This window comes from Larimichthys crocea, chromosome XIX, assembly GCF_000972845.2.
Source record: "Larimichthys crocea isolate SSNF chromosome XIX, L_crocea_2.0, whole genome shotgun sequence".
Classification (NCBI taxonomy): Eukaryota; Metazoa; Chordata; class Actinopteri; family Sciaenidae; genus Larimichthys; species Larimichthys crocea.
This window is the reverse complement of record NC_040029.1, coordinates 6,171,245-6,186,506: the sequence shown is the minus strand read 5'-3', so window position 1 is coordinate 6,186,506 and position 15,262 is coordinate 6,171,245. Positions and strand designations below refer to the sequence as shown.

The following is a 15,262-nucleotide window of genomic DNA, read 5'->3' as shown; positions in this document are numbered from 1 at the left end:
CACAATGGAAAGATGGAAGTGCTACAAGCAGCCGGATTAAAGATGAAAGACATTTCTTACATGTTTCTCTTTTGCTCTCATCCAAGCGCGGGATGATCAAACATCAGCACGCTCCCATAGCCTTAAAAATTTGATTCCCTCTCCCTTTTGATAATGTTGTTTTTCATTAGAAGTGATAAACAGTCTGGTTTCGGTTAGAGTTTCAAAATATTACTCTGCCATATCGGTGTAAAGTGACCCATTTGTTAAATTCCCCGTCTTGTTATACGCCTCCGAAAACGATATGATATTCCAGAAATTCCATAACCGGTGGGAATAGGACTTCAAAATCCTACTCGAGGGGTTTTATTTGATTTTAGGCATGGCCTGATTTAATCAAGTGGAGCTGACATTGGCTATACAAAGCAGTGTGAGTGTTTGAACAGATAAGCGGGTCTATCTCTGCTGTATCTTCTGCTGGATCGAGGATAGACAGCCGTTATGTTTACCTAAGAGGCCAAACGGTGGATGTGGACTCATATGGGGGTTATGTAAACACCCACTCATGCTAACACAAAGACAAGTGTGTGACGGAGGGCTCGTCTCATATACAGCCCCGAACCTGTCTTTACTGCTCCCAGATATTTCTGCCTGTGAAACAAAGAGGGAGGGGAAGGACAGCAGGGAGGGGAAAGACAGGGAAAATAGAAAATGACTGCGGGGAGGAAGGTTCGCAGAAGAATAGTTAGAAACAGATGAAAAAAGGGAGGGGTGGAGGTGGGTGTGATAGAGACGGAGAGTTGGGAGGGGGGGGCGAAAAAGAGGTTGAATGGAGGGCAGCAGATATAAGTGAATGAGGGATATGAACAGAGGAATGTGGAAGAGGAGGCAGGGAGCGGCGAGAACAACGGACAGAGTCATCGCTAAAACAGTGAGCATCTCATGAGTGGCTTTCCTTTTGATAAAGACATAAATTGTGATGGCGTAAATCCACTGAGGAATGTCTGTAAAGCATTCGTCCACTACGACTTCCCAGAAATGTCTGGGCTGGTTCATTCACACACAAAAAAAGGAACTATTTGTTCAATAAGATTCAGCTCTCAAGAGGCAATTTTCTTTTAGATGCCAGAGCAGAGAAAGAGGACAATGAGGAGCTGTCAGTCGACTCCACTTCCTCCCATCTATTGTCAGGGTACCTGAAAAGTCGCTCATTTGATCATCCATTACTTGAGGTTAAAGGTCAATGGCCTCAGGAAGCAGATGGTTGGTCATTGACCAGCTTTGTTGATAACGCGGTTACTTTTTGACTCACTAGGAATGAAATGTATGTTAATATCGCAGGTCTGTTGCCTGGGCCTCCTCTGTAATCTGCCCGACGACTGGCATTTTTTTGCTTGTGTATGTGTGTGTGTGTGTGTGTGTGAGCGCCCGGCCCGCACGGGTTAAATAATTAACATGGTCGTGTTGTGTCTCCTGGCGTGGAGAGTCATGAAAATATAACGAAGTCGTAGTCTGGAGCCCCACCTTACTTGTTTGTGCGGACATTGGCGGGACACAGCCGCCATGGGTATTTAACTATTAATGACCTCTCTGGAGAACGAGGTCACCGTGAAAGGAGTGTGTGTCCTAGTAAACAGCCTCTCTGAAGTATTTAAAAACCAGCCTCCCAAACAGGCTTTATTTTACCGCGTCAGAGCGAAGAACATTTGTTCTCTGGAAAACCAGGCGTGGATAGATGTATACATCATAACTTGATTCATTTCACATTGCTCTCGTCCTGTGTGCTTTTGGCATGTCTCCTTCCTCTGCCAGTGTTTTCCTTCAACCTGATGGCACCGTGGGGACATGTGGCGAGCTCTGCGCAAGACATTACTCGTTTCCCGGCCGTTTCTTCATCCCCCCGTGTTGTTCCCTCGATCCCGGTCTCTTTCTCTGTCCATTACACTCATCATCTCCCATCTTCTTGCTCTAGTTATTCCCTCTGTCTTTCTCTTTCGTTCTAGCCATTAACCATAAAACCCACCCCCACCCTCCAACCCCGCATCCCCTGTCTCTTCTCCAGACGTTCGACTCCCTCCCTCGTCCTCGGTATGAAGATGTTGACAGTAGGAACTGGTTCCAGCTGGCCGCTCTCCTCGACTGGCTCCAAGAGAGGCTAAAGCTGTTTGTGTGTGTGTGTGTGTGTGTGTGTGTGCACGCTAAGGTTGAAGCAGTGATCCTTACACCACCTTATGTCGTAGTCTCTGTAGCAGTGTTACCAGTTGTGTTTGTTTGCATGTGTGTGAGAATGTGTGGGATTATGTTTGTATCATGCATTAGGTAGAAGAACGAGGAAGTGAAAAGCAAAAGTGTGTGTGTGTGTGTGTGTGTGTGACACGGTGTGATGGAGGAGCGGGCTGAAATGCTGTGTGGGCTCTTTTTTTTTATTCTCCCAGGTTACTTTGTGTGTGTGTGTGTGTGTGTGTGTGTGTGTGTGTGTGTGCCGAGCCTCACGGTGCTTTTCAGTAACAGTGCTTGCTTAGCACTGGAGGTGATGGGATTTTATTCACATGACAGCGTGTGTCTTTAATGCTAATTTGTTAGGGTGCGACGCGCGCGTCCATGTCACTTCTGCAAAAAAAAAAAAAAAACAAGAAAGAAAACGTGTATCCACGCGCGAGCGTGTGAGAGATATGTAATTCCTAAGTGTGCTGGCGTCTCATCAAGTAATGAGGTGCACATGCGAGTGTGATTCTGAATTAATAAGTCACACGGGGTGTCAAACTGAAAATGTGTTGGCATGCAGAAAAAGAGTCAAAGAAATCACACAGAGCCTGTTTGCTGGTGTGACTGAGGTGATTGCAATCTGCAGCGTTGGTGTTTTTCCTCTTACAGCACATTTCCCACAATGCCTTCCCATTTTCAGCTCCTTTCTCCTACCCCTGCCTCCGCCTCGCCTTCCGTCAAATACACTTTATTGGCATTAAATCCGTCGGTCTTTGTTAACACGGCAAATAAGGACACAAATCTCGACAATAAATGGCAACGCTGCTCTCTCCCTATGACAAACACAGTGAGGTAAGAACTGCCAAGCTGATCCTTTTATTCGGGGCTGATTCATATCTGATGCACACACACACACTCATGCCTCAACCTTCCACAAACACACACCCTCCTCCAAAGCCACATTAACTTCAAGCTCACTGTTAAATGACAATTAAAAGAACCAAATCCCAGTCATTATAGAACCCCCTGACGAGAATTGAGCTTCAACCACTTAAGGGCTCTTTGGGGGGCTTACGTCGGGCAAACTGGGAGTTTGTAAGACATGACTGGTGGATTAGCAGTCACGGAAGATTCAACCGCAGTCCACCGGGACCAGAGGAGAAGCTGAGTGACGGGGAGAGTGAGCCTTTCTTATAATGTCAGGATGGGCTGCAAATTCGTGCTTTTGTCAAAAGCGTTATCCCTGAGTCCCATCTGTCCGTCACTCTTTATGGCCAGTAAAAAACACAAAGAGAAAGGTCTGTCCGGCGTAATCTGAGATGTCTTGACATTGATATTTCACATCAGAGAAAGCGAATGCACAATAAATCCTTGAGGATTATAAACAGAGAGCCCGATCACACACACGTAACTGTCATCTTTTCTTTATGATCATCAATAACAGATGGTATACTTGATCATTATCTACATTTTATGCAGATAACGTAATGTCCCGTGAACAGAAGCGTCAGTCTTTCCTGGCTCCGAGGTTATCGTCTTGAGGAATGGCTTCTTTGAATAGTTTAATATGTGGATTCAGTGTAAAAGCACCGCGCCATATATCTTCCCCCAGCCTTTTTTTTCTTCTTCTGATATCATACTATAACACGAATCTGCTATCTTTTATTGATCTTCCCGGTGCATTCGGAAAAGCTGAAAACATAACCAATTTAAACATTTTTCCAAAAGCAACCACTCGTACTACGAGGCCGCATCTCTCACCCAAATGCGTGTTGATGCATCTGTCTGAGTCCGTGTCTGAGAGTGTCTGAACAGACAGATTAGTGGACTCAGATTACATGGCACAGACAGACAGGCACACATCATATATACATATGCGCAGGCACGCACACACCGTTCTGCAGATGGATAGATCGGCCAGAGGTTATTCAAATCTGTGGAAGGAGTTGGGGGGAGATCCTCGGGGGGATTCTAATAAATTGCACAGATGTTGACTTTTTAAGTCAAATCCACGTTTTACTCAATAATCTCCACATCAAATACCCCCCACTGGTTCACCCAAACCAATCACTGGAACACACAGAAGGGGGGGCGGCCCAGTGCATGTGGGTAAGTGTGTGTGGATTAACCCCCTGCTTAAAATCCATCGCGACCTTAACCCAGCTATGAGGGACTGAGTTCAAATCCCCTTGGAGACGACTCACTGTATGAGCAACCCACATTGTACTGTATACGCGTTTATACACAAGCCTGTGGGTGCTTGATCGAAGCATTTAAACTGCACCAATCTCAGAAAATCATGGCGCTATCAACCCTTAAACTTGCTCTGTCCACGCCTGGTATGACTCCACGGGTTTCATAACCCCAGGTGTGTGTTTATGTGCGTTGGTGTGAGAGAGATGATGAATAGCGAGCCCAGATAAGGGCGCATAGAGGACTCCATTGTTCTTGTTTGTCAGCTTCCCCTCCTCTCTCTCTCTCTCTCTATCTCCATCTTTTCCCATTCCCTCCTTCTCTACCTCACGGCTGAGGTCATGGCTCAGGTTCATAAACAGTCCCAGAGGGGGAACGACTCCTTCAGGAATGTTGCATCCAGTGATATGAACACACACAATAGCCTCTGTTGTCCCGACCTCGTCGTGATGCTAGTGTAAAGGTTAAAGAAAGGGAGCCTTGTAACTGCAAGTTCAAATTCAGGTTGGGGAGGGGGGGGGTGCTTTTCTAAGATGGAGTCCCACTTTTTTCATGAATTTGTGTGTGCAGAGTGTGTTTGACCTCCCACTCGGTAGTTAGGTCATGTTCATTGCTTACCTTGTGGTTCTTGCCGTGTCGGTACACCATCCAGTCCTCCCCATTAGTGCTGACTTCCAGTTTAAAGGTGGTGACGTAGTAGGACTTTTGCGTCTCCTTGGATACAGCGCCCTGTGTGGCGATGCCCGTCAAAACCTTGAGGAAGTGGAGGTCAACCTGGGAAAGGAGCGGAGATGAAATGATTCAAAACTCGATTTCATTTTATTGAAGGTTCTTAATGACTGAACGGAGCAGATTAGATTAACACGTGTAGATCGCGGTGGGGGATTTATGGTGGTCAGGCTGATGTAGATAACAGAGACAGACCAGCTGCTGTGTCTATCTGTCACACAAGCAGCAGGGGGTGGACGCCGACTGTGGCCGACTGCTGAGGAAGCTTAGGTGCTGTGTCTCTGTGTGTGTGTGTGTGTGTGCCTTTGCATTAGTGTGTAAGGGGAGGAAGGCTGGAGGCAAAGATCAATGGCGTAGTGTTCGGATGCATTCCTGAAGAGCACCTTCATCAATCACCGACTTCTCGCCGCTCTCCTCAACTGCTCGTGCGTGCGCGCTTGTGTGTTGTGCACGCATGGGCCCGTGTGTGTTCGAGACAGGAAAGATTGAGAGCGCAGAAGCACTTCCTTATCATCAGTTCACAGTTCCTCTATTTCCCTTCAGCGCGTTTGTGTCCTCACTGTATACAAGATGCTGCCAGCCTCTGAATCATCTCCTCTGTACTTCTACATATCACTGAGACAAATGATCCGTGTTTATTGTCCTCTGCGAGTCAAAGTAATAGCGATTAAGATTACTCTTTGTGTGGTCTTCACAGCTGGAAATATGATAATTTCATATCCGACTCGTGTGTGTGTGATTTTCCCGGGTCGCACTTGACACTTTAAATTAATGCCCACCGACGAGATCTTCATCTTTAATTTGCTGATGTCTCACACAATGATTAAACCTGTGCTGTGTTTCAATTCCCTTACTTCCATACTTACTCTTGCTATTTTGAGTGCATAGGCGCGTTCACGCTGTCAGCTATGGCAGAAATGCAGTGTGTACTGTGGGTGGCCAGATGGTGCACTCATAACGCTTAACGCTCAAAAAGTTGAGGGGGGAACGCTGGGCACAGCTCACACTCGGTGGTCGCCATTGTGGCTACGTAGCAGAAGGGAAGAGACCCCTGGCATTGTGAAAATGGCAGCAGAGGAAGCTGATGGAGCTGCGGTGAATACCCCAATATACATTTTATATGTCAAATGTTGGCGCCAATGCTCCACAAGGCTGCAATTTGATGAAGAAGAAGCAGAAAATCGCCATTTCTGGTAATGCACAACGCCCATACTCGCCCTTTTGGAAAAAGCATGCTACACCAGGCAGTACATAGTGTATTTAAAAGGTGTACCTGTATATACTCCTTGTTGCTGTCCTCTGAAGGTGTCCAGGCGTTGTCGTCGTTGTTGAGGCGCGCCTGTCGGGGTAACCAGCGGTTGTCGTAGAACGTCGTGGAAGCAGTGATCTGATCGTCGCTGATCTTCCCTGACTCCATGCCGAGCGCCATGCTACAGTGGAAGGCTGATGGGGAAAGAGAGGGTTAGCTATATCTTTGTTGACGTGACTTTAGTATAGAGGTAGAGAAAGAGATGAAAGAAAGAAAGAAAGAAAGAAAGGAGAAAAAGCAGAAGCAAAGTTGAATCGAGCCGATGGCAGATGCAAAGGGAAGATCTAAGCAGAGACAGAGACGAAAATGTAAATACAGAGAGAGAAAGAGCAAAGGAAGACAGAAAGCAGCCCAACAGGTGAGCAGAGGTAAATTGAGGTGAAGTTCATTTATATTCTAAAAGAAAATAGTATGGGTCTGCTTCTGAGAAATCACGCTCTCTTAGGAGAGAGCAAAATAGGATGAGAGGAGGTGAGAGGGAGAGAGCGTTGGAGATTGAAATAGCATTAAAGCAGGCCGAGCAGAAAAGATCGAGAGGCTAAGAGGAGTGAAAGATGAAGAAAGAAAGATGAGTGTCAGCAGAGATGGAACTGTTGCAAAGGAGAAAATAGAGGTGGGAATAAAAACGGGTAAACAAACTGCGCGCACAAACACACACGCACACACACCAAACTCGCTTAAGAGTTATCTGGCACTCACAGTCGCTGACTTCTTTGTGCGTCATGTTGTATCGGGCGGAGAAGCCGTCTTTGGCCACGGCCATGTCGGTGTGAAAGGAGAGGGACAGCAGGCCGGAGGACGACTGGATCTCCGGAGGGATCTTTGTCCCGCAGTATCGGCCGATCAGAGGAGCAACTGCGGACACACATAAATCAAGCTGATGTTAACATGTATGTTTGGTTGTTTGAAACAGTCTGTGGGTGTTCATGTCTGTGAGAACTTTCCATTTCAAGTAAAAAAATGAATCCAGCACTGTAGAGACAGGTGTCCAGTGGCCACGCTGCTTTAGTAAGTGTTGTCTAATGAGTCACAGCATGCCCACCCCCCCAATCTTTCTTCCTCCCATCATTCCTCTCTCTCTTTACTCTCCTGTCCATCCCTCCATCTGCCATGTGTGTCTCAGCCAGAGCCCAGCAGGGGGATTGGAATCCCTGCCTCAATGCAAGCTGCACTGGGATGAGCTGCAGACACACACACACACACACACACACAGTGAGGATTACAATAGTCTCAAGAGTAGCTCCCTCACCAGACACCAAATTCTTCACCCTTCCGTCTTGTCTCCCGTCCCTCTTTCATGCCCGAGGACTCGGCTCACTGGAACTGGGTTACACTTTAATTTCCTCCTAATTCTCAACTTTAAATGGTATAAATTGTTTTCAGCTATCAAAGCTCCCAAATTCAAGGCTATAATTGGAATTTTAAATCCACTTGGATCCCTTTTTAGCAACTGAAAATAGAATAATTAGAGCAAATCCTCAGTTCTCGGCTCCATGTTTTTTTTTTAAAGGGAGGGAGAAAGAGAGACGGAAAGAAAGTCAGCATAAGAGAGGTGGGGAGTGAACCGCTCACCACTTCTAATGTGGTTTTCAGCTATAGCCTAACCCTATGGCGGTCGGTATCAAAGCCCTCGATAACATCCTCAAATGTTTTTTCCTCGCCACTTCCTGATCTCGGATGAAAGGCCACTTTCGCAAACACTCGGCACCTCCTATTGGACGCAAGCAGATATTCATCATGGCCGTCACTCTCACTCACCCGGGGGAGAGGAAGGAAGCGCTAGGTGATAAGGGAGGGAGGACGAGGGAGCATAGGAAGGGGGTGATGAAGGGTGTTATTATGGAGAGGGAAAGAGGGGGCATGGGAAAGGTCTGCTCCTTAGGGGTGTTGAGGCACTTACATCTCGCCATGTGAAATAATATTTCCTCTATGTTATGTGAAGGAATGTAAGGCACGGGTGCTCACATCAAAGAGAGCAAAACTGAAGGCTGGAATGTAAATTTCGGGTGTGAGAATGCGGAGGATTGCACGAGTCTGAAATGTGTGGATGTGTGCGTGTTATTCCCAGAACCCGGAAACATCGATTTTCTAAGCATGCGCGTGTGCGTGCGCCCTCACCTTGCGGCAGGCCATCCCACACGTCCAGCCAGTCGTACTTGCAGTCGCCTTCTCCCACCAGCAGGGGGTCGTTCTCGAGGTCAAAGGTCAGGAACGTGAGGGTGATGTCCATGTGGGGCGGGGCGATGATCATGTAGGAGCACTCCAGATTGTGGGGGTATTTATCCGGGAACCCCGGGGATTCGATCATGCCGGAGGGGCTGGTGAAATTGCGGAAGCAGAATTCCGACCCTGTGTGGATGCAAGAAGGAGAGGATGTTTAGAATAAGCAATCGGTCATATTAAGGAGAAGACGCGGGCGTAAGCAATCGATCACGCGGGGGATATCTCATCTGACTTGCAGAGGGTGTTTCAGAGAGTCGTTCATCACTGACACTGAGCTGGAATATACAGTAGCTGAGGCGGTGAGACGCACAAACACGCGCACGCGGTTTATGATTACCGATGGAGGAGAAAACACACACTGGAAATGCTCAAGAGGGCGTGTTTAATGCTGCAGCGCATGATATGAGCAGGTTAATAGCTCTGTCTGTCAGCCACATCCCTTTGCATTGCAGTGACCTAACCCAGTGGCACCATTTTTAACACAAAGGAGCAGCATTTTCGATCACTTCTGAGGTCAAAAACAATAAAAATGCAACATATATACAGACAAAGACCACTTATACTTTCAGAAAAGTAGAACTATTCCATTTGGTGCCCTTAAAAGATCCGATCCTCACATGTCTGAGGTTGAAATGACATCTTTAATGATACACGCTTACGCCGGGGTAAAGAGAGGAGCAAACTGACCCCTGACGATCTATTTTACACATTAAAAAACAAATATTCTCCAACACTCTCTCTTCCCCTTTCATTCTTTTCTGCACACACACACCACAAACGTTGTGTAATGGCTCTAAGTGGGCCCTTTGCGGCGGCTCCTCATTAGCCATGCAGATTTATGCGCCCTGGGCGGCTCACCTTGAGCGGCGGCAGCTGTGTGGCTCAGATCATCTACCCATCAGCCACTGCACCGCGGCCCACTGGGGAGCCTGAGTCACGGCTGAGTGTTTATGGTACCGGCACATCAATGAGGATGGCAGAAAGAGCTGACGGTCCAGCACAGACACACACACACACGTACAGAAACAGGCACAAATGTCACACACACTCATTCACAAACTCTGTCCATGCGCCTTGAACATTTCTATCTTTATACGCAGGCTATAAACAGCCGGGTGGTCTGTTTAGTTCTATGTCTTTCTGTGCCTCTTTCTATATTTATGCTGGCCAGAAGGGCAAATATCTTCATATGATAATGTTGCTAAGAGACTGCAGGATTTTCATTAGATCTTTGTTTAACTGCACATGTCAGAAGCGCCCGCGGTTGTGACCTTTCTAAATCAACTGATGGCACTTAAATCACTGCTCTTCTTGAGGCTATTTACAAGTGCACTACAACTTCTCTCCAGCTGAAATTACAGCCAGCACATTTTAAATATCGCAAGAGCGTAACCGGCATAAGGAAACGGGGTCTGTTCTTTTAGTATTTTCTCACGGTCGAGCATGTTCGGAAAGCAGATAGGGGGAGGTCGAGTTGAAGAGACTCAGGAGAGAAGTTTCACAAACCTGGGGAAAGCAGCAAGCGCTGCATTGTGTCAAGAGAGCTGCCATAATCAGATACATATTCATAAAAGCGGCGTTTAGGAGAACAGACATGTTAACAGCACATTCCTCATGCAGCATTCCTCCAAGGCACCAGTCCTTATTATCAGGCAGCCCTATAAAAGCAGAGAGGTCGGCTGGCTGCTCCGGCCCTCCCCTGTCTACACTTGGTTAATGGCAGAGAACTGACCCCAATCAGCACAGAGACAAAACTCAAGAGACACACACTCTCTTTTTCTTTTCTCGCTTGAGTCGCACATATACCTGCCTGTCTCTCGGTGTGTTTTTTGCGTGTATATGTCGTTCAGAAAATGTTGAAATCATTTGTACGTATCCCCCTCCTCCCCTCCCTCCACATGTTAAAAGCAAAACTCCCACACACACTGCAACATCAAAAAAACACTCGTGTATCATCCGGCTTCATGCTCGGAGCCTGGCTGCCTACACAAACACACACACACACACACACACACACACACACACACACACACACACACATAGAAGAAGTGGGCTTGTTGAAATATGACGGTAATTTACAGCAAGCTACCGGCACTATCTCCTTTTCCACCCAACTTCTGACCTCACCTCTCTGTGTTAAGTGCGTTTTTCTGTGTGTGTGTGTCTCCTGTGGCTGTGTGTGAGCCCACAGCAGAAACTGGAGTAAACATGAATGCTAAGAATCCAGCAATGCAGTAAAACGCATGGGATTGCAATGCAGCGATGAGCTTCATGTCATGTGTATGCCTTTTTTTTAAAGTTGTCTTGCTGCTGGCGTGTTTGTCCTTCTTTCTATGGGCCTCCGTCTCAAGGTGTCGTGTGATAGCTTCAAACATCGTGTGTGTGAAGACCCAGTAACACACTGGCCTTGTTTCTTTACTGGGTCACAGTGCAGCAGTCTGGAGTCCTACTGCCGACAAAAACTTCAATCTGAGCACAGCTTGACTCCATCGCCTGCAAACACACCACTCTCTGTGCTCAGACTGTGTGTTTTACACTTCAGACACTCCGCGTGCCAACGCTGCGTCGCATGCACGTGCTCGTATATTGTGCGTGTGCACCCTCGGTGGTGCATGCATGAGTACCTTCTCGTTTCGTCAGTGCTCATTAGTTCACAGTATATGAACACGCCAAAAACAAGTTCCTCTCGCTACCTCCCTCCGTCACCCTTCGGCCCATGTCATGCACACACACACACACACACGTTCACACATGCTTTCTGTGTACGCAGGCCTCTGGTTGGTGCTTGCATCGCACCGTGAGCTGCCATTTGGCAAGAGCTGTTTGCTGGCAAAGAGGGGGAGGTCATGGTGTTAGTATGTGTGGAAGAGAGAGGGGGGGTGAGGGTGAGTTGCTGGGTAGAAACCACTCGACTCTTTCGCATGAGTGCCTCGTGTAGTAGCAGTGCCACATGTTGTGTCAGGGCAACCCTCTCCTCCTCCTCCTCGCTTCTTATCCCTTCCTTCGTTCCCTGTCTCATTCGCCCTTTTAACCCCCCGTCTCGTCTGGCATGGACTCGCTCCCCTTCTCGCTGGGGGCTCACCTCTGCGGGTTTGCGAGTGTCTGCCGCACATCAAAACGGGCCTCGCCCCTTACGCTCACTACCTGCCTCTCTCCGTCTGACACACATCCACTCCCCATCGCTCGTGTAAACCCTGCTTGAGCTCAGTGCCGGATTTCATTGAAGAAAATCTCTCCCGGGGCAGCTGAGGGGATGTGTGCGTGAGTGAGTCTGTGGTAGGAAGGGGCGTGCTACACATGGGAGGAGGGTGGTGGAGGGGGGGACCAGGGTGGAAAAACATGATAATAACAACAACAACAACAATGTGAACAAGAAGAAGACCCAAGACTAGAAAAACAACATTCTTTGCGTGCCACATTTTTTATAGATGCAGAGAGACATTCTACATTAGTCTGAAGCAGCTTTATATAGAGAGGACTACTTCATCTGAGTCATGGATCACACTGATGCCTCTGTTATGTGTTTAATGGAACTCCATTATCTGTTTTAAAAAAAAATCCTGAGCAGGAAAAAAACAAAAAGCCTCCTGCTGTTGGTGATCAAAGTGCAGCTCTTCTTCACGCTTTAGGATTTCATTTTTGGGACACGTTCTCTTCCTCTCCTCCTCACTTTTAAACACTCTTCGCGCTCATCCAGTTTATTTATTCATGAATTTAATTTACCATCGCCAGTTAATTACTTGTGTGTAATTTCAGTGCCGGGATGGATCGCGGTGTTCCAGGAATAAACACTACATGGCAATCAGCCATATAGCAACAGCCACCGACTCGTGGGTCGACATCCAATCAACATGATACTATCAGAAATACACACAGATCCAATGTTGTGACTGGCACTTGGGCGGGGGGTCCCGCCTTAGGCAGCGCCCTCGCCGTGACCCCACAGATGCCACGGCAGCGGTCACGGAGGGGACCCAACACCCTGAGGCGCTGTCGGGCCTTGTCTTAACTCATGATTGGCTGCGACGTTATCTTGCCCCCGCCATGCTAGTGGTGGGCTTTAGGGAACTGGGAGAAAGGGGGCTTTACTGGCAAGTCTTCCCCCTGTAGCCGTGGTAACAGCATCAGCGGCACGTGATGTGAGCGAAAGTGTACGAGGGATGGATCGGGGCATTGGGGGTGGAGGTGGGGAGAATGGTAGTCGAGGCTGAATAAAGGGTTAAGCACGCATGAGTAGGAGCAAAGTAGGCCACAACAATAATGAGGAGGAGGGGAGTCGTGCACTTTCACTGTACGGCGGGATTAAAGCATGAGTGTGTGAATGAGGGAGGGGGGGGCGGTATGTGGAAGGATGTTGTTTTGGGCCAAACCCTCACCCTGACTCCCCCCTCAGGAGGTGTGGAGGGGTACCAGGATGGATGTTGAGTCAAAGGTCGACTCCTGATCCTCTTTCTGGAAATGATTAGCTTTCGGTGCACTGTACCCAATTACACACACACACACACACACACACTCTGACACAAACACACACACAAACAGATTGTTTGTCCAATCCAAAATCCCCCTGAGTCGTTACAGTCACCGCTTATGTAATGGGAATGAATGAACAAAACAAAAACAAGCTGTGAGATCATTAGTTCATACTACGGAAAGCAGGCCAAGACCAGACACACACACACTGTCTGAAATCAAGACACAGTGTGGTAGCGGGGTCAGACTGGACTGTAAGATGGACTAGATGGGAAGGAAGCTAAACACACACACCCACACACACACACCCGCACACACACACACAAACATCTCCCAGCTGTGTGCTGAGATTTCTATCTCAGCGAGGACGCACCCTTTAAAAACACATACGCACCCATAAACACAGACCTGCATACTGTACACACACTGAACACACACCAGACCAAACAGAGCTAGGATTGCCTTCGCACTTTGATTAACTTACAGTTTTCGCAATTACTGTCTTTCCAACGATGTAGAAGTACGCATAAAAGGCAACTGAAGTCCATTGACGAGGCTAAAAGTAATTGCATTATCATTGCAATTACTTCCAGTCTCGTAAATAAACACATCTCAGCCGGGATCTGTGCATTCCCGTCAGAAGTTGTAAACTGTGTTTAGTGGAAACCCGTAGACCAGGCCTGCCCGGGTAAGACAAACAGCCATGATGAGAGAGAGAGCGTGCAGGCTCTGAAAACGTCGTAATTAACACATGGCCTCAATCACGCATCATGAATACATTTTCACTCTCTGACTCACTCCGGCTTTGTCGGTCGGTCTCACTTCACCCCAATCATTTTCCCGCCAGTCTGTCTTTCTACCTCTCTCGCACACACACACGTGCATGTTTCACTTCACCTCCACATACATAAAGACAGACAGAATCTCACACAACACAAGCTGAGTGGAACCACCCACACATGCAGCCAGCAGACACCTACATGCGCTCTCACTGTGACACAATCTCTTATACCCCCTGAATTTATACCAGGATCTTGTTAAAGCCATGGCAACCGCATCCCCCATCCACCAGCCTTCAATCCATCCAGTGAGTGTGTGTGTGTGTCTGTGCACGCGCATGTATGTGTGTGTGTGAGACAGATGCAATCTACACTATTACATTGTCAGGGTTCGAGCTGGTGGCCTTGGTAACCGAGCTGAACAGTCAAATCTGGGTCACATTTGTCTGCCACAAAGGCAGAGATATTTTTCAAAGGTAGGGGGGTGATAACTCAACGCATCTTTTCTGTTGGATGCTCATTTTTCGTGCTCCATAAACCCTGACTTTTAGCCTTCTTCACGGGCATTCAATCGAAACACTTTTCCAATAAGAGATGCATAAAAATCTGAATTTAAATGAATGGTGGCCCGGCTGTACCAAGTGTTCCAAATGCTGCAAAGACAATTTCCTGGTAGCTCATTTGAGCATAAATCTCTTAGCTGCCTCAAGGCCCCCCTGCCCATTTCACCTCTCCGTCTACTACTTCTACACACACACACACACACACCTCGCCACTGCCAAAACAAATACACTCCACTACAACCTCACCTGCAATGCGCACTTCACCTCGTGCACCTCGACGACCTCGAGAAAATTCCATTTCGGCACACACTCATCCCCATCAATCTCCTCGCCTCCGCCTCTACCCATAAACCTTTAACCCTAAAGTCCAACTCCAAGTTGCCTTGGAGCTCTCTCCATCATCCCGCCACCACCTCCTCCCACACCGGGCCCTTCTCATCTCTCCAGAGGAAGTGGATCCTGGTCCAATTAAACAAGCATTCCACACATGCTTTCAGGCGGCTTGGAAGTACGTTTTTTTTTCTTCTTACTTTTGTTTACATGCCCGGCTGCCTCTGGTGATGTAAATTGTTGTGAGAGCGACGGGGAGTGTTGGGGTGAATGATCACAAGTTTCGGGCCATTAACAGGAGGGGCAAAGAAACGGCATGAAGACAAAATCATTAACTTAATGTAGAGGGGGGGACCTTATTTTTGGTTCACATTATGGAAAAGTTGTCTGCAAGTTGTTCTCACACAGATCTCTGAATACTTTTAGACATTGAGGTAAATTACATGCAATGAGCTGCAGACCCTGGTCCACAGTCAAGTGAG

General features: G+C 47.6%; 1 protein-coding gene across 2 annotated transcripts in view; it reads right to left on the bottom strand.

The window, feature by feature from the left end:
• Positions 1-15,262, bottom strand: part of nrp2a (neuropilin 2a) — a 57,061-nt gene that overhangs the window by 22,296 nt on the left and 19,503 nt on the right. For both annotated transcript variants that reach the window (XM_019272741.2, XM_010750227.3), the window contains exons 4-7: positions 8,534-8,764; positions 7,115-7,270; positions 6,380-6,549; positions 4,996-5,151 (exon numbers count right to left, since the gene is read on the bottom strand). In XM_019272741.2, the coding sequence (XP_019128286.1) occupies positions 4,996-5,151; positions 6,380-6,549; positions 7,115-7,270; positions 8,534-8,764 (713 nt within the window). The remainder of the gene's footprint in view (positions 1-4,995; positions 5,152-6,379; positions 6,550-7,114; positions 7,271-8,533; positions 8,765-15,262) is intronic.